Source organism: Manis javanica, chromosome 16 (genome assembly GCF_040802235.1).
Source record: "Manis javanica isolate MJ-LG chromosome 16, MJ_LKY, whole genome shotgun sequence".
Classification (NCBI taxonomy): Eukaryota; Metazoa; Chordata; class Mammalia; order Pholidota; family Manidae; genus Manis; species Manis javanica.
This window is the reverse complement of record NC_133171.1, coordinates 23,285,447-23,307,507: the sequence shown is the minus strand read 5'-3', so window position 1 is coordinate 23,307,507 and position 22,061 is coordinate 23,285,447. Positions and strand designations below refer to the sequence as shown.

Below are 22,061 nucleotides of genomic sequence, written 5' to 3'. Positions count from 1 at the left end.
CCCTTTCCAAACAGAAAGATCAAACACATTGAAATATTTTGGCTCCTCAGATTTCTGAATGATCTCTAACTACGTGTTTCAGTGGAGTGGGGAGGAGTATAGTGTGGAAATTCTTACTAAAAGTTGCAAGGTTTTAATATAAGATCCATATTTAAAAAATTTTAAATGTAGAAACAGTTATTTTGATTATTTATTTGTAAACACAAGGCAAAACTAGTTTGTGGGGTTCCTTTGCATGTAGGTATACATGTTGAGAGGCACATAGGTATATAACCATGCTTTTCAGAATGTCAGAGCACCATTTATGACAAAATAAAACACAGCCACTAGATGTTGCTATTTGCTTTAGAAAGGAGAAAACTTGGTTCAAATGGCAAGGCAGTGAATAGATTTTATTAGCCGAAAACAAAGATAGGAAAGGAAAAGGCCTGTTGTTACCTCACACTTTTTCTCCGAAGTGACCGTATATGTTGTGGAGCCCTGGGGTCTGAATGGTGCGAAAGTACCGGTGAACGTTGACTGTGTGGGTCCACTTCCATGTGGATTTGTTTCAGAAAATATACTGAAAGATTTTTTTGGAGATTTTGGGCAATTTGAAAAAACAATTTCTATTTCAACAATTTTCTTTTCTCTCTCTTATTTTACTATAAGAATAAAATATATAATACATAGAATATACAAAATATGTGTTAAACGACTATTATCAGTAAGGTTTCTGCTCAACACTAGGCTATTAGTAAAGATTTTGGGGAGTCCAAAGTTACTCATTGATTTTTGACTGCATGAGGGCTCAGTACCCCAGCCCCCGTGTTCTTCAAGGGTCAGCTGCCTATAATATTTAAGTCATGAATAGGCCTGTCAAACACACGGCGCTACAGTGACTAGCCCGTCTGGGTCCAGTATGTGGGCTTGCTGCTAACATTCACCACGGTTAAAATACTTTCTCCTGGTGGCAGCGTTTGTAGCCGCCGGCTCCGCCCTGGCTGCTGCGCCCTGCTTCCGCCCGTGTCTGGCGGGAGTGGTGGGAGCCTGTGTGCGTGACTGACTGACGGACGCCAGGCCAGGTCCCCCACAAACAGGCTCTTGTAGGCTCCAGTAGGAGTGCGGGAGGCTGCCGCTGACGGCGCCGGCTTACTATGGCTGGAGTTTGTTCCTGAGGGACTCCTTATTGGTGTTCCTGGTCAAGCTTTATGTCTAAGCCTTGCAAATGCAGGCTCCTGTGCGGTCTCCTCCCTGTCTTCAGGACAGTGCACGTCCGCCACGGCGAGTGGTCTCAGAGAGAGGGCCATCTAGGCCCTTGAGCAGAAGTGACAAGTCAGCTGTAATTTAAGTTAAGCAGAATTAACTAGGTAATGGGACCACTACAGTCACCAGGAGGTATTCAAGCAGTTCTGACTTGAAAGGCAGGGGTGCAGTTTAGTTCTCCTGTGGGACAGCCCCGGTGTGTCCCCCCTGCCCCCCGGGATGTCCCTTCAATCCCTTTTCCAGGAAGCCCTTCCTGACCCTCGGGCCCCATGAGCGCCTCCCCTTCTGACCGTCCTGGTTATTTCATTGTCTGTATGATGAGCTTAGCACTTCACTGTGGGTGATCTATACAGATTTTCCATATTTGATAATTTTATCTTACTCTGTGGGCTATAATAAACATTTTTAGGTACCGCTTTCACTTTTCTCAGCACTGGCCTCTCTAGCCGGTGAGTGAGTAGAACCCCCTGGGTGGCCCTGCCCCTCCTGTGCAGCATGGCCATGTTGTTGTCGGGTTAATCAATGTAGGTACATGGATTCTGCTGCATTAAACAATTTCAAGTTACTTTTCCAGCTTGGATTCCTATCCAGTAACTTCTAAGTAAGAGTTGTTTTCTGCATATACAATACGTTTTGAAATATGATCTCAATCAATTCCACATTGATCTGGATGCAAAGTGATGATTTCAAATTACCTATAATTATGAAATAATATCCAGATTCTATTAAAACAAATCAGCAAACTTCACAGTGTATGAATTTTCTCACCTAAATGTAATATATTGCTCTTTCATTTTCATTGAATGCCTTTAATTTATACATTTATCGTAATTTTTAATGAAGATCTTAACATGAAAATTCTGAGTGATCTGATACATAGATCAAATGAAGATAATGGAATTTTTCAAATCAATAAAGTTATTGAAATACAAATTTGGCACATTTCAGATTTTCACCATTCAGTATTGCTTATGATACTAAAATATATTATTTTCACAGAATTGAAGGATCAAGACCCAGAATGACACCGTATGTCATTTCCCTTCTTAAAACTTGATTTAGTTGCATAAACTTCTTTTTAATAGTTCATAGGTACTTTTTAAGAGAAATAGTTTCTTCATTGAAATAAATTTTATGTTATTTTCTTTTGCCTGGGAAAATGAATGCTCCTGTGTGGTGCTCAACCATACTAGTTTATGATTTGGTTTTCTTTGTGTTTTTTATCCGTGTTTAGACTTGAACACCCATTTTGTTTTATGTGTCTTTAAGTATTCCTTTCTTATGTCTTTATAGAATCATATGTGGAGATATAAATAAAAGTAAATAAAATATTGACGGTATTTGAGTCACAGCAGAAAGCTTAGTTTTCAGTATATATGATAGTTCACTCTACTAATATCTAAAATAGCTCCTAACCTGAAGTTATGTATGTAATACTAATTTTGGGGATAGCATAACAAAAATCTCCCCACAGAGAGAATCTAAATAACATTTGTGATGTATGTAAAAAGTATGTTGTATGTATAAAATATGTTTTTGCAAATATATACCATGTATATAAAATTTTGGAGTATATATAACAACTGAATTTTAACAGCTTTTAGGACTCCAGCAATAACCTTCATAGTGATGGTTCTCAACTGTCAGACCCAATGCCAATAACAAATGTTTCTATAAAGATGCAACCTACATAAATAATTCTCTCCTAACAATATATGAAAAAACATAAAAGGACAGTAAATTACAGTAAAACAGTATTTATTTTAATATGAAGATATTTATTAATATATTAGTGTGAATATTTATTTTAATATTTAATATTTATCTTAAAACTACAGGAGAACGGTCAGGTATCAGATATTTTTACTTAAACCTGGAATCACTGTGACTGATAGCTGCCAGTGCAAGTCAATACAAGGATATTCTCAGTTAACCGCCATGAAATTGTGAGCGATCCTTGCAAAATTCTCAACAGAGTTAAGCACAGTCTCTCATTCGTTATGCAAAAGTTTCATTCCTAGAAAAATTGCATCCATATTAAAATTATGCCCCAAAAAAGTTTCACATGTGAAAGTCAAGTTAACAAAGCATTGCTTGAACACAATGACTACCTGTTCCATATCACAGAATAAAAAAATAGAAAAGTTACACTCTCCTGAGTAATAACAGTACAGTTCTACCTTTGGGACATGTTGGTCCTTCTAGGTCAGAACACTTCTGGTCTTTAGTTTAACAAGTGCTGGATGCGTTTGAATTCTTTTGTTTTTAAAGCATGCCTTAGAATTCTAGAGCTTTGAATACATCAGACTTGTATTTAAACTCTGACAGTGTCAAATAAATCAACTTGGCTTATCACTTGTCTGATTAATATTTACTAAGCAACCCCAGTATGAAAATCTTTGTATAGAATCTGGGTCCTGCCAAGTTTCCTGTATGCATTTAGAATATGCTGTTTTATATTTTATACATAAAAAAATACACCAGGAGCATATCTCTCATGAGATCTTATCTGAAGGTTCCTATTGCAGAAATGGAGTTCAAATAACTTTAACTGGATTTCAACAAAAGTTTTGTATTTTATGGCTCTATATGTTGAAACATACAGATTTTCACAAAGTAAAATAATAGCGAATGGTCAGTAAATCTATAATCCTATTGAAAACAGAACATTTTACTATAATTATAGACCTTTTAAGTAATGTATACAGTTGTCTTTATATAATTATGTTGTGTTATCGATCTTATAGGGAACAAATGGCGAAAGAAATGGCAGACTTTGTGAGTAGGTTAGTACGGTGTGATTTGGGTAAACAAGTACTTGTCACCTCAAAATCGTATTTTAAAATCACTTTTCATTATTTGGACCAGAACCTGTCATGTGAATAATGTACTCTTTCCATATAAATTTTCTGTATAAGAAATGACACTTGACCCTCATCCCACCCTAACATGGAGAAAGAGAAGAAAACGTTCCTCTGAATTGGTTTTTCTCCATGGGGACCCCATTGGCATTTCGAATGGGACTGTTCCTTGTTCACCGGCCCCCACCCACTCTCAGTAGGGGACCCTCCCTCTCAGCCTGGCAAAATAAATAGTCTGGAACTCCCCTTGGGGGGTGCTGCGCCCTGGCTGGGATTCAGCCCCGAGTTGAAGGGGAAGCACAGGGAGAGAGTGGCCCCGGGGGGCCTGTACACCGTGGCTCACAGGTAAAAGCCACTGATGTGATGGCTGAGCCACCAAAGATTAGATTTCCCAGCGGGGTCTGGTCCAGTGCCTGTGAGAGTGGGTATGGATCGGTGACACTGTAGCTGTCAATTCGAAGTCACAAAGTTAAGTAAAAGTGTTGACTTTTGATTTTAAATATGTGAATTTTAATTTTGCTGCTACCTTACTGTATTGTTTATATGATTGTCTTTATAATCTAAGTAATCAGGAAATTACACCTTTACTGTTTTAATAACTCCAGTGATGGGGGGAAATCATTTAAATGCATTTCAGTTGTGTACTTCTTAGCCTGCTGAATGTTTTTAGCAGGTATATTCATATTGAGGTAATATGAATCAAAGGTTAGGAATAGTAAACTATAAGCAATAGTTATTTGAATTCAGTGTTATTTTTTAAAGTATCAAAACATACCTTATTGTATATCAATACCTCATGTATATTTTGGCAATACAGAAAACTGTATATCATGTAAATTCACTATTTCAAAAGAAAACACCAGAAAAACCCCATAATAATTTTTAGCTGCTTTCCTAGAATGACCTCCTAGAAGAACTTAGAAAAAGAGAGTTTTTTTGTTAGTTTATTAAATGGTGGTTTAGGGATATAGAAAAGAAAACAAGAATAGTTGAATAAAAATTAAAGCATAATTTATTGTGGAGGGTAATGGAGGCCCTGCTGACACACAGCTGGCTCTTCTTGAGCAAAGCAATTGAGAAAACAGCCTCACTGAAAAAAACCAATCAAGAGAAAAACAGCTTATGAAAAGCATAGATTCTACAATATATCTAAAACTGATTTTAGCCATAAAAATGAAGGACTAAATGGCCACATACGGTTCTTTAGCCAGGTTTATATGTGACTAACAGTCATCATGTCTGACAGTTTTTAAGTATGTAGAGTGAGGCATGCTATTTTTTATTCTCTAAAATGAGAGCATAAATAGGACTTTCAAAGAGGAAAAAGTACTTTATTTCGTTGTTAAGCTTAATATCAAAGGAATAAAGTCCTTTATTGCAGGAAGAAGGATACATGTTTCAAACATAATTTTTCAATAACATCTATCGCATTAAGTATCTATGTCTTGACTGTTTGCCAAAATTGCTTTTATCTTTCAAAATGTAAGATGATGAGAAAATACGAGCTCATTCGCAGACACTGTGCCCTGATTGTCCCTCCTTGCAGCTGTTTTCCGAGCAGCGAGCCGCAAAGGCCTGGGGCGCCTGAGAAGCGGGGTTCCGGTCCTTTCATACCTGTGCTGTCTTTTCATGTGCGATGTGATGTTTAAATTCTTCCTTTGTTACTTGAGCTTAAAAAGTTCACTTACAGCTTATTGTGAGTCTCTGTGGCAAGTGTAGTCTTACTGTTCATTAGAGAAACAGTTATTCTCATATTTTCTGAAAATTGCTTCAAATTATGTGTATAGAAACAAGTCTTAAGCTCTGAGTAGCACTGCTGTGAAAAAGCTGAATTCATCCCATTTTATTTAAAAAATTATTCTTTATATTCTCTATATTGTATATTACTTTTTCTTTCTTTCCTCTTTCTTTATTTAAATGTTCCTCCTAATGGGGCGACACGGAATGTGTGCCGTTGGAGGTCTGCTCTCCGCCTCATGAGCCGGAGCTTCTTCCTCCAAGTCACTGGTTGTCGTGTAACTCCTAAGGGTGTGGCCTGGTTTTATCTGCTTGGCAGACTTTTCTCTGTGTCTGTGACGGTGGAGCTCAGACATCCCAGGAGTCCAGCGGCCCCTTTAGCTCTGCTGAGCGGGGCTGTCGGGTGCGGCCTGGCTGCCTGTGGACCCTGTGAACATCCGGAGCCCAGGGGGGTTCTGAGCCAGCAGGCAGGCTGGGGCTGCGCCACCTCTAGCTGCCCGTGATCGGCAGGTGATCGTACTGTGTGGCCCGCTGGCTCACAAACAAACCCTTAATGTGCTTCTAATGATCTTTCGAGTATGTTGAGGAATTCTTTTCTGATTTTGAGGATATATATGTATTTTTTAACTTTTGATGTTCACCTCCTGCGGTGAGTGTCGGAGAGGATGAGAGAGGGGAAGGCCCGGGTGTAATAAGGTCAGGAGGAAGTACCTAGATTGCAGTGAGACTTTTTTTTGATGCTCATATATCCATCGGTTAGAATATTTAAACTGAAATCTGGGGCAAGTTCCTGGTACCAGAATATTAGACTCATAGGTTCTGATTATTAAATGGCACAATGGAAAATTTCAATTGACTTGGGCATCCTTTAGAGCATGGCTTTCATCTCATCTGTCAAAGATATGAAACTTACTCTTCTCTCAATAGCTATTTCTGTTTCTCAAACTAATACTCATTTTCTTGCCTCTTTAGTCACATTGCATTCATATTTCCAGTTTATGTATGCAAAAATGTCTACTAATTACAGAGGTCCTGCTGTTCAAGCCACCAAGGCAGCTGCTGGTGCCAAGAAGCAGGATCTGAGCAAATGGAAATACGCAGAACTCCGCGACACCATCAACACCTCCTGCGGTGAGTGTCCAGAGGATGGGAGACGGGAAGGCCCGGGTGTGCTAAGGGCAGGAGGGAGTACCTAGATCGCAGCGGGACTCTTTTGGGGGTTGGGGAATATTAAATGAGTTTAAGCCATTCTCTGTTACTCTCAACTTGAAATGAAGACCTAGTTTACTGGCAAAGCTAAAAGAAAGACATACTTATTAAGTTAAATTCATTCTGTCTATGTCTTGCCTTGGTCAGTGAGGAAAAACAGAGAAATTATGTTTTGGGCTATATTAATGACTGACCCTTCTCATGTCATTCATAATAGCTAAATATCAGAATCTTCTTGTGATGAATACAAAGTAAAAAATGGCAGTGAAACCCTTTCTTTTTATAGCTATTTTTCTTCCAGCAGAACAGAATAAAATATATCCAGAGGATCCCATATATAGTTATATGCTTGTCTAAATCATAGTGTTTGAATTCAGGACACTGATTAGAACTAAAGTGTCGTAATGGCAGACACCTCACCATGTCCTTTCCCTCCTCACTGAGTTTGTCTGCATAATTACAGACATAAAACATGCACTGCATGTAAATCTGACTTGCATTTGAGCACAGTGACTTTTTATGCTATTGTCCTGGTCCGTGATCTTGGAAAAATGACTTAACATGTCTGATTCAAGTCCTTTTTAAAAGACCTATGAAGTTCAGTGTTCTTGTGTGGAGCAAATAATATAAGAGTAATAATGCATAAGAAAATGCTCTGTGAGTATAGAGGGTAGTATTACCATAAAATTCTCATGTATTGATTTTATATAATTAAAAATGAAAAATTTACATATGTATATATGTTTATGCCACAATAAATTATGTTGAACAGCTTAAATTAAGATGCTAATTCCTTTTTGTTGGGGGTGGGGGCTCTTTCTATGTAATCGATAGATATTGAGCTCCTGGCAGCTTGCAGAGAAGAATTTCATAGGAGACTAAAAGTGTATCATGCTTGGAAATCTAAGAACAAGAAGCGAAATACTGAAACTGAACAGCGTGCTCCGAAGTCTGTTACTGATTATGGTAAAAACAAATCTGTACTTTTGGATGTCCCGGAGTGTGTGTATGGAGAAACATGTGACTGTGCATAAGACCCTGGGTGAAATGCCCAGTGTGAATGTTCTCTTAGTGTCCACTGAACCTAGTATGACCATGAGGGCTTAAGTTCATAGCTTTATTCCTATTAAATATGTCTGTAAAATCGCATTTGTTAAGTATTGAACTTGTTAAGATAAATTCCAGAGGTAAGAATATTCTTGTCTCTACCAAAGAGGTTGTGCAATAATGTTGTAAATATATATTTTTCCGCATACACATATACGTATGTAAAGACTTTATGTGGAAATATAAAGATTACTATGAAAAAAAGAGAATGTTTATTGCAAACATTCTTTTATAATACTGTGAAAATATGAGAGAAATAGTACTTCTGCATAGACCACAGTTTTGCCTAGACAGAGATTTGCTCTGTTGACTGAGATCCTAGAAATGAATTTTGTTACATTGTTATACAAGTTGTATACTTGAAACTGAGAAGAAAGCAGGGTAAACTTACCAGAGTAAAGACACTAGCTTTAACATTAACAAATATCTGGGATGCATGAGTTGTAACTTCAATAATTAAAAATGATAATTGGAATTTCATTTGTTCAACTCGTCACTTTTAAACTGGCACAATTTATTAGCTTAATTCTGGTGTATGTCAAGGTGGCAGAGTATCTAAATGCCCTCCTTTTAAAGGGGCATATTCCCAACGCTCTCGGAGTAGTTCAGTGTTGACCTGAGTGGACGCAGACAGTGAGCTCTTCATTATGTTTTTGCCTGACTCCCTTCTTAGCAAATGGAAGCAATGTTCAATTGAAGCCAATTAAATGGTGGAATTTTACTGTTTCTGAGTTATTATGGCAAAAAATGAGCAAGGAAAATATTACTAATAAGAGATTAGAGCTAGCGATTATTGCGCAGGGGTGTCAGTGAGAGTACCAGGCTCCTGCAGGGCAGTGGGAGGTCGCTTGGAACCACGAAGCGCCACGGGGAGGCCCTCCGAATGTTGTGCTTCTGCTGACCACCTCTCTTCTTCAGTTTAAAACTTTGTTTCTGGGATTTCAGATGATAGGATGAGTCCCTTACCTGTTCACTGTCCACATCAATTTTCTAACCACAGTTGCCTTTGTTCTGTAAGAGTAGCAGTAGGCTATTCTTGTTAATTTAATCATGACTCTTAGCTGATAGCTTTCATTATGTTTATTTCAAAATTTGTACATCTGAACGATTGCACTTCTTATAAAACAAAAAAATTAATGTGCTATTTGGCACACAAGTTTTTAATGAATATTTCTTATGTTTTTTAAACCAAACTTTGATGTCTTACTCGCCCAGCGTTGTCCCAAAGGAGCAAATAGTCTGTGACTGACTGGGCCGCTTCTCATGTTATTTCCACTCGTAAAACAGTTTGCAAGAAAAAAAGAGTAGATTAAGAACATTTCCCAAGATTCCCATCAGTTACATGAACACATTTAGGAATTTTATTCAAACATGCTTATGGACCATTTTCAGGTACTTTTCTTTTCTCTAATTTTTTTCTCATATAAAATTCTTTCCTTGGTGAAGGGCACCAAGATATTTCACAGCTCAGTTGAGAAAATTCGATAGTTTGGAAGTTTTTAAATACTTAGGTAATCCCTTTAAAAGGAACTGCTTTGTAGTTTAATACTTAGAAGGACTAGAGTTCATTGATTTGAGAAAATGATGACAACCTGTGATTAACAGAAATATAACTTGATATTATTGCTTGACAAGTGGTACATTGACCAATCATGGCAAAGTCTTGTGGTCAGAAGCTGGGAGCCCAGACGCTGTCCCCGTGTGCCACACCGGGTGAGCGTACGCTCACCACACAAAGATTTTCAGAGATAATTTGGGGGAAGTGGCAAATTATCCAGGAATGATTTATAATATTTTCTTAAAACACAGTTCTCAGAGAGTGATTTTATTTCATAGTTCCTAAAATAAAAATGGCATGAGTTTAAGAGTTAGTTTGCAGCAATTAAAACTTAATAATGTATTTCAACAAGGCAGTGCTTTTTCTCTAATGGATATAATTTTTTTGATGAACTCAGAAGTTATTCTCTTTTTTTTTTCCTACAAAAATTCTAGTAATGCTTCAAAGGTAATGTCTGTTATTAAGTCGTTGTGTTGGATTTTTGTTTGAATACTACTGTGTTGCAAAATTGCAAATGAAATAAGTTTTAAAATTTTGGTCCTCTCTTACTTGTTCATCAAGTAGAAATTCCTAAAACATAATCAAAATAGCTTTAAAAAAAATCAGAAGCAGACAGCTACTTGTAGGTGATTGGTGTTCGGCTGTGAACAGGCTGTTTACTTGATAGTTGCCACCTCAATTGATGGAAAGGCTTTATAAATCAGAAGAATGCTCATTTAACAGTTTTGCCATATCTTTCTTTTCCTCAACATAAAATATTTGTTCACAGATTTTGCACCATTTTTGAACAATTCACGTAAGTCAATGGGGGGAACTCATGAGCTAACTGGAAGATGGGTTTAAAATACTTTATAAAAGTACTAACTTCCGTTAAACATTGTTTTGCTACAATTTAAGCAAATTTCAGAGTGGAATTGCAGTGCACTAATGTTGGTTTTTCTACACCAAGATATTTTAGATGATGCTTTGGATCACTCCAAAATATATATGCAGAACAAAATTAAGTTTAAATGTTTTGTCAAATTACTTCCTTTAAAAAAAGTAACTAGCATTTTAAATTGTGTCTACACACAATTCTTATTGTAGCAAAACTCTCTTTAAAAGCAGCTGATCTTTTAGAATAAAGACTAACTTTCGGTGCTGGTATTAGCACTTCTATCCAAAGAGTCTGGCATATATGACAATGTGTGCAGGCTCAGAAGGCAGCCCCTAGGGTGACCAGGAGCTTACTGTGTACATGGTGCCGATCTGCAACCGTTTAACAGCTTTGAGTCATCTGAGCAGACAGCACGCCTCACCCAGAATCAGCCAAGCAGTACCGGTTTGGAAATAATGCCATACTTATTGTCAACTCACTGGGCCTGGGTTTTTTGAGTGCTGCCAGTAATTTATGGGGCTCCACTTTAACTCACTTCACACTTTTGAAGACAGCACAATTGGATGGGAAAGAAACAGTTGTTTAGAAAAGCTTCAAAGCTTTTCACGTCCCTATCTTTGCACATGTGGATGTTTGTTCTCAGGCTTTCCAAATACAGTTTCCATTTTCACGTTAGTAGGAAAAGCTATCAGAGACTTTGTGTTGGGTTTCTTAATTTTACCCAATGTATTAAATTAGAGGAGCCTGTTATTTTAAGAGAAGAAAGCAGGTTAATGTAATGGGTGGACTTCAGTATCATAGTTTCCTACCCATTGGATATTGAATTTAAATTCACTGCTTAGGATGGAGGGAAGTTTTTTTTTATTTTTAAAAGTGTCTTGGTTTTGGATTAGTGTGTTTTGTGCAAAGTAGGTAATTTTTAAAACCTAAGATGGAAAAAGTGAACTGTCATGTTTTGGGGTAACAGAAACAAAGGGTAAAATAAGCTCGTCTGTTAACATGCTGGAGGCGCTGCGGCTTTAGTCACTAACAACACTGAGCCTCTCGTTCCCTCTAGGGCTACACCGCTCGGCACACGGCTTTCTGCTTTCTCTGGTTTGCACAGAAATAAACGCAGCTGCTGTAGAGCTTTATGCTATTGGTGTAAAAAATGGAGTAAGAGTATTTTCATCCTTTCATATTTGGAAATTCTTACAAAAGCCATGTGGCTGTTGTTGACTTACACATATTATGTAATTTTTCATTGACATACTTAGCTGTTCGGTGAGATTCCTAATTGAGCTGCAGTAAATGGTCCACTTTTAAAGTCGTGAGTATGAAGCATATTAAACAGAGTTACTAAAATTATGCTGCTGAGGATGTAAAGTCATTGCCGCAGAGAAATATTTGTATTTGCAGATCAAATAAAAACCTGACTGCTTAGTAATTAGAATTGAGCAAGGGAGAAAACACCGATGGGGCCAGTGCCCAGGGCCCAGGGAGGGGCGGGAGCCGTCTGGGCGCAGAGAATCAATCCCATATGCTTTTCACTTATTTCAGTGGGTTCTATTCCAAGAGAAATCTGATATGGCGGTAAGTAAGTATGTCCGCGGGAAAGTTCATGCTTACTGTTACAATTTTTGTTTTGTTTTGTCATGGAGTTGTCAATTATTAGTAAAATATCTGTTAATCTTGGACATTTAAAAATGTCCCAAAATCAGTTGGCAAAAGGGAAAAATTTTGTATCTTCCACTTTTTGAGGAAAGTGTGATTAAAGTGATTACAGTAAAATATCTGTAATCCTTCAGATTTGGGAAGACAGGTTGTCTTATCACAGTCCCATAAAAGGCGTTCTGTGGCCTGCGTTTGAGTTCTTGGGAGGAAAAACAATTCAGGTGATACAAGTTTGCTTTCCTGCCCTCTAAGTTTATTTTAGGTTAGGATACAGGCATTTGGGGGAACCTATTCAGGGTTAGTTATTGCTCACATGGTGTGGGGCATGTGTGTCGGTGTGTGTGTGTGTGCAATGCCAAGAAACATAACTTGGAAAGAAAATTCTAAGGAATCGCACTGTGAGTCGTGTTCATTTATGGGCAATTAATGTTCGCATGTTTGAAACCTTACTGTTGGGACCCCCTCTTGTAACCGTGGTCCCTCAGGATCAGGAAAGCCGTGTCCATGGCCCGGCCTCTGTGTGACCCCCCTTCTGTCCAACAGCCCAGCAGTGCGTGGCTGCCGCGCCCCTGGCGCGGCCGCAGGAGGTCGGCGGGCCCCGGCCCCAGCGCTTCTTCCGCATCCCGTTCATCCGCCCCGCGGACCAGTACAAAGAGCCGCAGAGCAAGAAGAAGGGCTGGTGGTACGCGCACTTCGACGGGCCGTGGATTGCCCGGCAGATGGAGCTTCACCCCGACAAGCCGCCCATCCTCCTCGTGGCTGGTGTGTATGACCCCCAGGAAACAGATGTAGAAAGCAAAAGGGACCACAGGCCCTCTGTGTGAAGCCGTGTAATGCATGATGTCGTAATTCACTAAATTTCAGGCTTGAGGGATGGAATTTTGCAGTTAAACATTTCGAGTTAACTGAGGATAAATTTTAGAACATGATCGCTCGGATTGATCATGTCCGTGTAGAGCTCGTAGGTAATTGTGTCCCAAGAACCTTTTCCCTGGCGTCGGCTGATGCGGGCTGGTTTAACGGAGGGCAGCGTGTGCACCGCGCCCCGGTGACTCGCCTACAGGCCTGAGTCAGCGCCTCTGAAAGGGTCCTTGGTGGAGGGTAAATCTCTGCTGTTTCTAGTGGGTTTATTGAGCAGATTTCAGTCTTAAAGGAAGGAAACAGTTTTAGAAGTTCTTAAATCTGTGAGAATTGAGAGAGATTCGGGGAACAAAGTTTACCAGAATGGTTCTGAAAAGAGTTACAGTAATTCTGTGATGTCCCACCTGTGCAGGTAAGGATGACATGGAGATGTGTGAGCTGAATCTTGAAGAGACAGGCCTGACTCGAAAGCGTGGTGCTGAGATTTTGCCGAGACAGTTTGAGGAAATCTGGGAGCGCTGCGGGGGCATCCAGTACCTGCAGCGTGCCATCGAGAGCAGGCAGGCCAGGCCCACGTACGCCACGGCCATGCTGCAGGGTCTGCTCAAGTGACCGCCCCGGCCTGCGGCCGCGTGCCCCTGCCTTGTGCTTGGCAGGCTGTGCGCCCAGGGATCATGTTAGAATTACTTACTCAGTGAACACACCTCATTAATCACAGCTTTTTGTTAATTTAAGGTAAATTATAGTAGTGAAATGGGGACCTAAAAATTGTTTTCCTGCACCCTCCTGTAACTGTTAAACCTCTCATCATTCTAATACTTGAAGCACTTGGACAGATTCTGACAGTTCTAATTCTTTGCCAGTAGACACTTTTAAGTCCACCATACTTGTTCTGTAGAAAAACATATTTTGAAAATTCAAAATACCTGCTCTGTAAGGGTGGCAGACACACTGAGCAGCTGGGGTATGAGACTTTCACTTAAATTTTCACATAAAAATTAAGGCAGGTATGATCAAGGCACTGATGTTCAAATCTGAAAAGTTGTGTGCTTTCTTTACTCACATTTTCAGAAATTGCCATTTTTCTGCCTCCTTTAATTTGAGTAAAGCATTTCTGAAGTTGTAGATTTCCAGGAAGAGCCTGGGTGCACGGGCTGTGCTCCGTGCGTGGTAAAGAAGGCGCACCCGTATCGTGCAGGGGTCAGGTTTTCTTCTCTGTCACATTGTGTTGCTGTAAGAATGTTTCTTATAGTCAGTTGACAGAGGACGTTCAGATCATTTAACTGCTTAAAAGTTTTGAGATAATTTACAAAAGTAAATGGGCCTTAAGCAGCACTGTGGCTGAATTGGACTGAACTGAAATATTCTTTCAACTTTATCTCAGTTGTAATTTTTGTATCAGAATCTTGTCCAAGTTGTTTCATATGACTTAATTTAGTGTTCTGCTTCAAAACATCTTTGTTTCTAAAAAATTCCTGGTGTCGTCTTTTGGCCTTTGAGATCTTGGTAATTGTAGGGCTGCTTATAAGCTTTGTGATTCAGAAGCCCTTATACTAGTGATTGCTTGTTTCATGTGACTGATAATTTAAAAAAGAGAAGTTTTCTTTGTGTGCTGTTACTTTTGATCAACTGTCAGTGGTTTCAAGCCTAACATTTATGACTTTCCTATTAGGAATTTGGAGACAAAATACAGCAAGGAATTATATTGACATAATTCTAAGGAGTCTTGTTTGTATTTTAGAATAAAATTGGAAATAAAATTCTCTGCACTTTTTTTTTCTGGTGTTTTAAAGACCCTACTTAAACTTTGAAATGAATTTCCAGTGATTTTTTTTTTCTAGAGAGTACCCGAGTATTTCCCAGCTGATTAGATTTGTGTCTGTGAGCCAAGGACACAGTTTTCAGGATTGCTTCTCTCTCACTCTGTGTCTTAATACAGACATGTTTATTTATTATGATACCGAGCAAATGCTCGTCTCAAAGAAACTAAATCATCTTGTCTGTGCACTGAGAATGTGAATGAGATTCTCCATTGGCAGCTGCATTGCTGCACGGACCCCCGCAGCCCCCGTGCTCTGGTCCCCGTGGCTGGTGGTTGAAGTTCTGGTTACTGACCATAAATGATCTCACTTGCCTTTAAATGGTGTTTTATTTGTATGGGACACTGAATGATAAGCTTTGTTTCTTTACTAGTAACAAAGTTCTTGAAAAACATTTAGTAACCAAATAGACTTTTAACGACTTGTCCCTTTTGGAGAAGCAGTTTTACGTATATATAGATACATAACGGCACCCGATGGAAAACTGACCGAAGAGGTTGAAATCGTTGTAAGGGGAGAACTTAGCACTTCGGAGAGTTTGTGAAAACTGTGTCCCAGCAAAGCATATTACAGGTCTTTAGTTTTTTACTTTACTAGCTAATAAAATTATAGTTCGTGTTAAGCCGTTTTGTTGCTAATTATGTCACACAGCTGTCCTAGAACTTCTCTATTTAGTCTCCTGAGTTAGTTGGGCTCTCAGGAGAACTGCCCTAATCCAGACAGACTTACCGCGACCTGCATTCAGTGGGGTGCGTACCCACTTAAGCTGCCTCTCTGGGGAGGCTTAGGACCCCCTCAGACTTGAAGAAAAACAGCAGGACGATGTTCTAAGGACATTGATTTGGCTGCTCTATCCCGTTCTCGGGAACCCGTAAACACTGGGTGAAAACTTACGCATCAAAAGTACATCTGTCTTTTAATCAGTCGTTTTAATTGCGATTTAAAGTTAGGAGTTTAAACCAGCGTACCGTATTTTAAGAACTAATCTCTTCGTGCTTGTCTCGGTACCAGTTCCTCCCTTAGTGTGTGCTTTGCAAAGGCAGACAGACATACATAAAATGTTAAAGCGGTAAGACAGGGTCTCCAATTCAATCATAATGTAATTCTTATCCCACTAGCACATTTGAGGTACATGAGCTAGGAGTGCTCACTAGACAAAGTTTCTCTAATACACGTGTCAGGAGAACAGTGAGTGTTCTTAGGTCAAAGGTGAGCAGATGGCACCTTCGCCAGGGAACTGCGAGGAGGTCAGATGCGCGTCGGAGCCCGGGCCCTTGGACGCTCCCTGCCAGAACTCTCGGGCCGCCCCTGAGACGCCGGTTTACAGGTCGGCTTTCCAGGAACCCCGCGAACCAAGAAGAGATGAAAGCGGAACATGGGTGGTTGCGGAAGCTTAGCTGGAGGTGGGAACTCACCGGCAAGAACAGTCGAGGGGGCGTGTTGCTGGTCGGGCTTCATGCCCTCAGCCACAGGTTATTCCCACGGCTCTCGGGGACCCTCATATGTAGATCTGTGGTTTCTTTATCCGAAGTACCTAAAGTACTTGGATGGGTAGAATAAACACTGAGTCACTCAGTTAGTTAATACAATGTTAGGGGCAGACGCACCTCCTTTTACAGTGGTAACAGAGATGCCGAAAGATCAAGTAATTGAGTTCTAGACTGTGAAAGAGACTATTTTTCTTTGCTGCAGTCACTTGGGGCCAAAAGCAGCAGGCCGAGGAGCCCGGAGGACTCACGGCAGGTCGCGCCCCTGTCACCGCAGGCCCTCGGGGGGCGAGGCGGGCCTTCTCCGTCAGGATCAGCAGCCACAAGTAGTGCGGGTTTTTATTTGTCCCGGAAGCTGGACTAGCAGGGAGGGCAGAGCAGAGGATGTGAAACAGAATAAGGGCAAACTGGGGGAACGGTTTTAACTAGGGAAAGAGAAGAGCCTGGTGCAAGCGAAGGGGCGGCCCGGCCCGGGCCTGGCGGAGGCCTGATGCGGTAGGGGCACTGCTGGACCTCTGCGAGGTTTAGGATGAATGTGTGTAACGAGAGCAGAACCTGCGCCCGCTAAACCTTGGATCAGGACGCTGGTGTGCAGACCGGGCCGCCCTGTGGAGGAGCCCGCCGCCCACAGCCGCAGGGCCCAGCGGGGCCCGTCCGGGGCAGAGCCCCCTGTGCCATGGCCCTGAGGCTGCTCTGCCCGGCTCGAACCCGGTTCCCGCCCCATCACTGGCCTCGTCTGTGAGGAAGTGTGCTTGTCATGCTTTTCAAGACGCTTTTCAAAGATAGTAAAAAAAAAAAAAAAAAACAATCGAAAAGAGAATCTTTAATTTGTGCCTATACAGAGTCTCACCATCAGACCTCAAATAAATATATTAATCGACCGTTTTCACCTCTGAAAAGTCATCTAATTGCAACTGTTTTTTCCTCATTTCTTTAAACATGGTTACCTGATACTTTCCTAAAACATGTATGTACTGGAAATAAAAATAATAAATGCTTTCTATGTAGAGCTTCCCTTGGGCCTTGTGCTTTTAATGCAGTCACAGACGAAGCTGTGTGTGGGGGCCGCCTTGCTGCCCGCGGTCTCAGACGCGGAGTCCGGGGCGCTGACCCTTCGCTGCCGGGGGCTGGCAGTCCTGGCCGGGTGGCCGCAGGAGGCAAGGAGTCTGGTGACGGGCGTGGCTCTGAGCTGTGGCCGCAGACTCCGTGGCCCATGCCCCGCGCAAGCAGAACTGGACGCGACCGGGGGTACTCCGCCTAGATACGAGGAAACCCGTCTTGGCTGCCATTCCCCGGCCGTTACCATCTGTGGGGTGACACGGGATGTAAAAACTGGGGGACCCAACGAAGAGTCCTCTCTGGGCCTTCAAATACAGCCAGTCTGTACCGGCTACTTCACGCCCCTCGCCGGGAACCGCCGCCATCCAGGGGGTCTTCCGAGGGCGCCGACGGGCTTGGGCTGCCCCCCCACCCCCAACCCCCCAGCAGCTCTTCCCTGTCTCGTGGGGAAAGGCCAGTCCAAAGCCCAGGAGACACCTGCCTCGAAGGGCGCCTTCCCCAGAGGCCGGTGTCTGCGCGCGTCCTGCTCCCCATCATGAACCATGTTTTCTGCGCAGTCAGAACGCACCCGGAACGTAGGGGGGCGGAGGCATGTCATGGGGAGGATGGTGCTAGATGTTCATTTTTTCTCTCCATGGGGTTTTTTTCAAGTGCTTTTGGCTGGCCTGTCATACTTCCAACAAGCAAAGTCTCCCAGATATGGAAGTGAGTGGGTTCATCTCTTGCTACCACTCTTTTCCTTGTGGCAACCTTATCACTGTATCACAATATTTGAAGTCCTTGTCCCTCGTCATAGCTCTTCGCTTTCGAGGACAGTTGGTGCGGGAACAGGGGGGGAAAGCCAGGCATTTTCAAGACCAACGGGAGTGAATCGTCAGGGGTTTGTAACTAGGGGAGCATTGTCTGCCCAGCTCCCAGAGCATTGTCTCTACTAGGGAACATCTTATTTTCAAAATTTGCTGCTAAAATGTTGCTGTCAGTGTTAAGTATCTTGCTATCTTTTGGCAGCATTAAAATCATGCTTAAAATCACTAATCATAGTGCATAAAGCAAATTCAGAGGTATCTACTAAAACACCCATTTTATTATAAATCTATGAATATGGTGCTACTTTATTGAAATTGAGTTTTGCAGTAAGTATATTTGGTAGTGGAACATTTGAAAGAGATGCAGAGGAATTTATTTTTCATTAAGCAGCACATTAAAAACTGGCTGAACTGAATTACCTCTATGCTAATCTCGCTGTGTGCACGTCAAAGTTCACGCGAAGGAGTATCGGTGGAGTTATTAAATGACAGGAAGACGTTCATCTGCGACAGAAAACAGGAATTAGTTCTGTTCGGAAGTACAAACTCACTTTTTCTCCCCGTGTAGTGTCTTCTTTTAAAATAGCTTATGCAGTAACAAGAAAACTAAGGTTTTTCCATGGTACGTACACCTGAACCCCAGTTCCTTTTTCTTGTAAAGGAACGATTCAGAAATTATTTGCAGCCAAATGATATACTGTGTAAACAGTCCTTATAAAACTAGTACACCTAAGAACCAAAGGGTGTGTGTGTGCGTGCATGTGGGTTACAGACACAAGTGTGAGCGCAGGTCCCCTGGCTGGTGTTAACACATCTGTACACATCATACGTTTAGACAGACCTGTCTAGTCATCCTTCATGTACATTCATATGAAGAGCTTTGCTTCCTGATGCATCGTTCAAGCCCCCCACCTGAAAGAAACAGCAGGTCGCACTTGTACATGATCTGTGAGCAATATTTGAAGGGCAGCTGGAAGCGACCCTGATTTACTGTCACCTTGACTGTCACCCAGGAATAGGTGAAATATTTTTCAGCGACTCTCTTTGGGTTTTTATAATAAGCATCTTTTTCCTCATCACGTGCCAGTCATCAGGGACGGTTCACAGTTTTTTTTCTGTTTAAAACGTGCGATGGGCCGGTTCTCGATGGTGACTGCCTGCCTGGACTCCGATGACGGGGAGTATGCCTGCCTGTGTTTTCAGAATTTTGACAGAGTGGATATGATTTTTCTTGAGAAAGCAAGCCATCTTTCTTAATTAAATGATGATTTGTACATTTTTAGTTTTGATTTCCTTCCCAGTTGTCTTGACAGTTAAATTCCCCACATCGTATAGTCAGTAATTCAGAATTTCTTTTCCTGGTTACCTGAAAGAGAAATAGTCTTTAGAGCTTACGTAATGTCACCCGAGGTCAAATCAGTGCTTCATTCCAATATTACCTCTGCCGGTGGATGAGAATATGCTTGTCATTTAGGATATCGTCTTTGAAGGGCTAGAGAAGCCCCCCAAACAGCCCTAACTATAACCTGCTGGGAATGCATTCCACGTCTTTCTGGGCCTACTTCGAGTCTCAGGCTAAGCCGGCTCTTGAAGCGGGGCTGGCAGGCGGCTGCAGGGTGTTGGTGGCCGCGGTCCCTTCACACCGCTGCAGGTGTCATTATTCCATGCTGCTGCTCCAGTGAACTGGGCCTTAATTCTACCCAGTACTTCAGAATTTATTAGGTATTTGCTCTGAGCATTTTGTTACTATCAGATGCTCCAGCTGATTGTCACTTTATGGCCCAAGTCTGAACTTTTTCTTGTCTTCCCAATTTTCTTTGTTTCAGGAAATCAAAATGGGCATATCAATTCTGGGGCACACTTGGATACTTGGAATTATGATTGGCATTTGGTGTGACTGCCTCAGTGTCCTCCTTGATTGAATGTTGACTAACAACTTGTTTCAAGCACAGGCTTTGACACCTGTGTCCCCATCAACACTATTGATCCGAGGTAGGACACTGACTGACGATCACTCCGTTTTACTGTCAATGACTAGGGACAATTTTTGAAACTAGGTAATTTTGGGCTAAAATTGTCCAAGGTATTTTCTCAAAAGTTAACCTAGAAAGCTCTATTTTTAGCCTGGTTATAGATAAATTATTTCCTTTGTAAAATAAAATTATTATTTGAGTAAAATAAGTTGATGGAAGGGAAGAGATATCTAGGACACTGGGTGGAAAATTGATCAGAACGTGAACCTTTAAGAATTTTTGAAGTTATATATTGTTCACAAATTGTTTTTCCTACATATTTTTGATTTAACTGATCATTTGAAATCAAAAGATTTTATAAGAATATACAGAAAATTACTCAATTCCAGGAATATAAATTATTATGAAGATTTCAACCTTGCTGAAATGCATTTGATCAATAGGATGTCTCTATTTTTTCTTGTATTTTTATAAGAAAATATTTTATAATATTCTCCTACAAGAATATATTCTTTTATAAGGATATTATAAAATACTTGGATTGTTTCTGTTATTTTATAATTTTGTCTACACATTTTGGGTAATGCAAGCCTCCGCCTATCCTTCTTACATCAAGAAATGCCTTTTCTTCCCCTTAATATACTAAATTTAAAATTTTGGCAAAGAAGGAAAAGTACTTTCAGGTATCTATTTAAAACAAGCATCAGGCCTAGAAAGGCTTTACATTTCCTTCAAAACTGAGTAATTAAAACCAACATACAAAATCTGTATGGTTTTATTTTGCTGATATTGGAACTTTTAACTTAAATTGCTTGAGTTTTAGAGTGATCTGAAGATCTGCAGAAGCAAGCAAAAACATGGTGCCCTGTTTCTTGGGCTTTTCAGCATTAATAGGAACTACAACGTTCTATTTCAGTTTTAGAGTTACTATGATGAGTGGAGAAGGACCATGTGTTTCTGCGGAGCCTCCTTCAGGGCTGGGAGAAGCGGGCGTCCTGTGCCCCCGGGTCTGCCCGCCGGTCGGCCTTCCGTGGCTTAGGCAGCGGCCCCCGGGGGACTGAACAAAGCCCAGTGGGAAAGTGAGCGACAAGTGCATCTTGCAGGAAGTGGAGTTATATTCAAACTCAAGTTCTGAGTTGCAGTTGCTGAAAAACAACTATAATAACATTTTGTTCATACAATTTAAAAATAAGATTTACTTTGAAATCTGATGTAATTTCAGACTTTTCTATGTGCATATGATGTAATTTCCGCTGGCAGTGTATACATATTTGGCGCCTTGCTTTTTTCCTCCTTACATTATAAAACGAGTTAACACTTGGGGATACTTTCTGACACGTGCTCCCTTTTCAGGAAACTTGTTTTCTTCCTCCCAACATTCTGTCCATTCCAATTTCAGGGGAAGGGGAGGGATGGAATCCTGAGGGAGGGAAGGCCTGTCCTGGCACCAGGGCATGACGGGAAGAGGCCCAGTCGGGTGGCGAGGACAGGGAGTTCCTCTTGGAGCCGGCTAAGGCTGCGGGTGTGGGCGGGCGATTTGGGGGCTCTGAGAATACCGGGGGCAGGCAGATGCTGGAGTCAGCGCAAGGGGGTCACAGGGAGGGGGGTTTGGGAACAGAGGCCTTGCAAAGGACTGGGTGAGACAGAAGCACCATGCCTGCCCCCCAAACATCCAGATGCCGCCTTCAAGAGAAGGGAAGGGAGAGGGTCTTTGAACCTGACTGTGTATTTCAAGGGAACTGAGTTGCCCACAGTGATTGCTTAAACTACGAATGAGATGAAGTTCTAAAGACTGGGTTGGACTAAAT

General features: G+C 41.3%; 1 protein-coding gene across 9 annotated transcripts in view; it reads left to right on the top strand.

Moving 5' to 3' along the window:
• The window catches only part of MYO6 (myosin VI), a 121,599-nt gene extending 106,717 nt beyond the window's left edge, over positions 1–14,882 (top strand). For 6 of the 9 annotated variants that reach the window (XM_073224333.1, XM_073224335.1, XM_073224339.1 and 3 more), the window contains 8 exons: positions 1,820–1,846; positions 2,245–2,274; positions 3,993–4,031; positions 6,871–6,974; positions 7,887–8,018; positions 10,487–10,513; positions 12,791–13,009; positions 13,521–14,882. In XM_073224333.1, coding sequence (XP_073080434.1) covers positions 1,820–1,846; positions 2,245–2,274; positions 3,993–4,031; positions 6,871–6,974; positions 7,887–8,018; positions 10,487–10,513; positions 12,791–13,009; positions 13,521–13,720 — 778 coding nt within the window. In that variant the 3' untranslated portion in view covers positions 13,721–14,882. The remainder of the gene's footprint in view (positions 1–1,819; positions 1,847–2,244; positions 2,275–3,992; positions 4,032–6,870; positions 6,975–7,886; positions 8,019–10,486; positions 10,514–12,790; positions 13,010–13,520) is intronic. The other 3 variants (XM_073224340.1, XM_073224341.1, XM_073224342.1) reach the window with 3 other exon arrangements.
• The last annotated feature ends 7,179 nt before the right edge of the window (positions 14,883–22,061 follow it).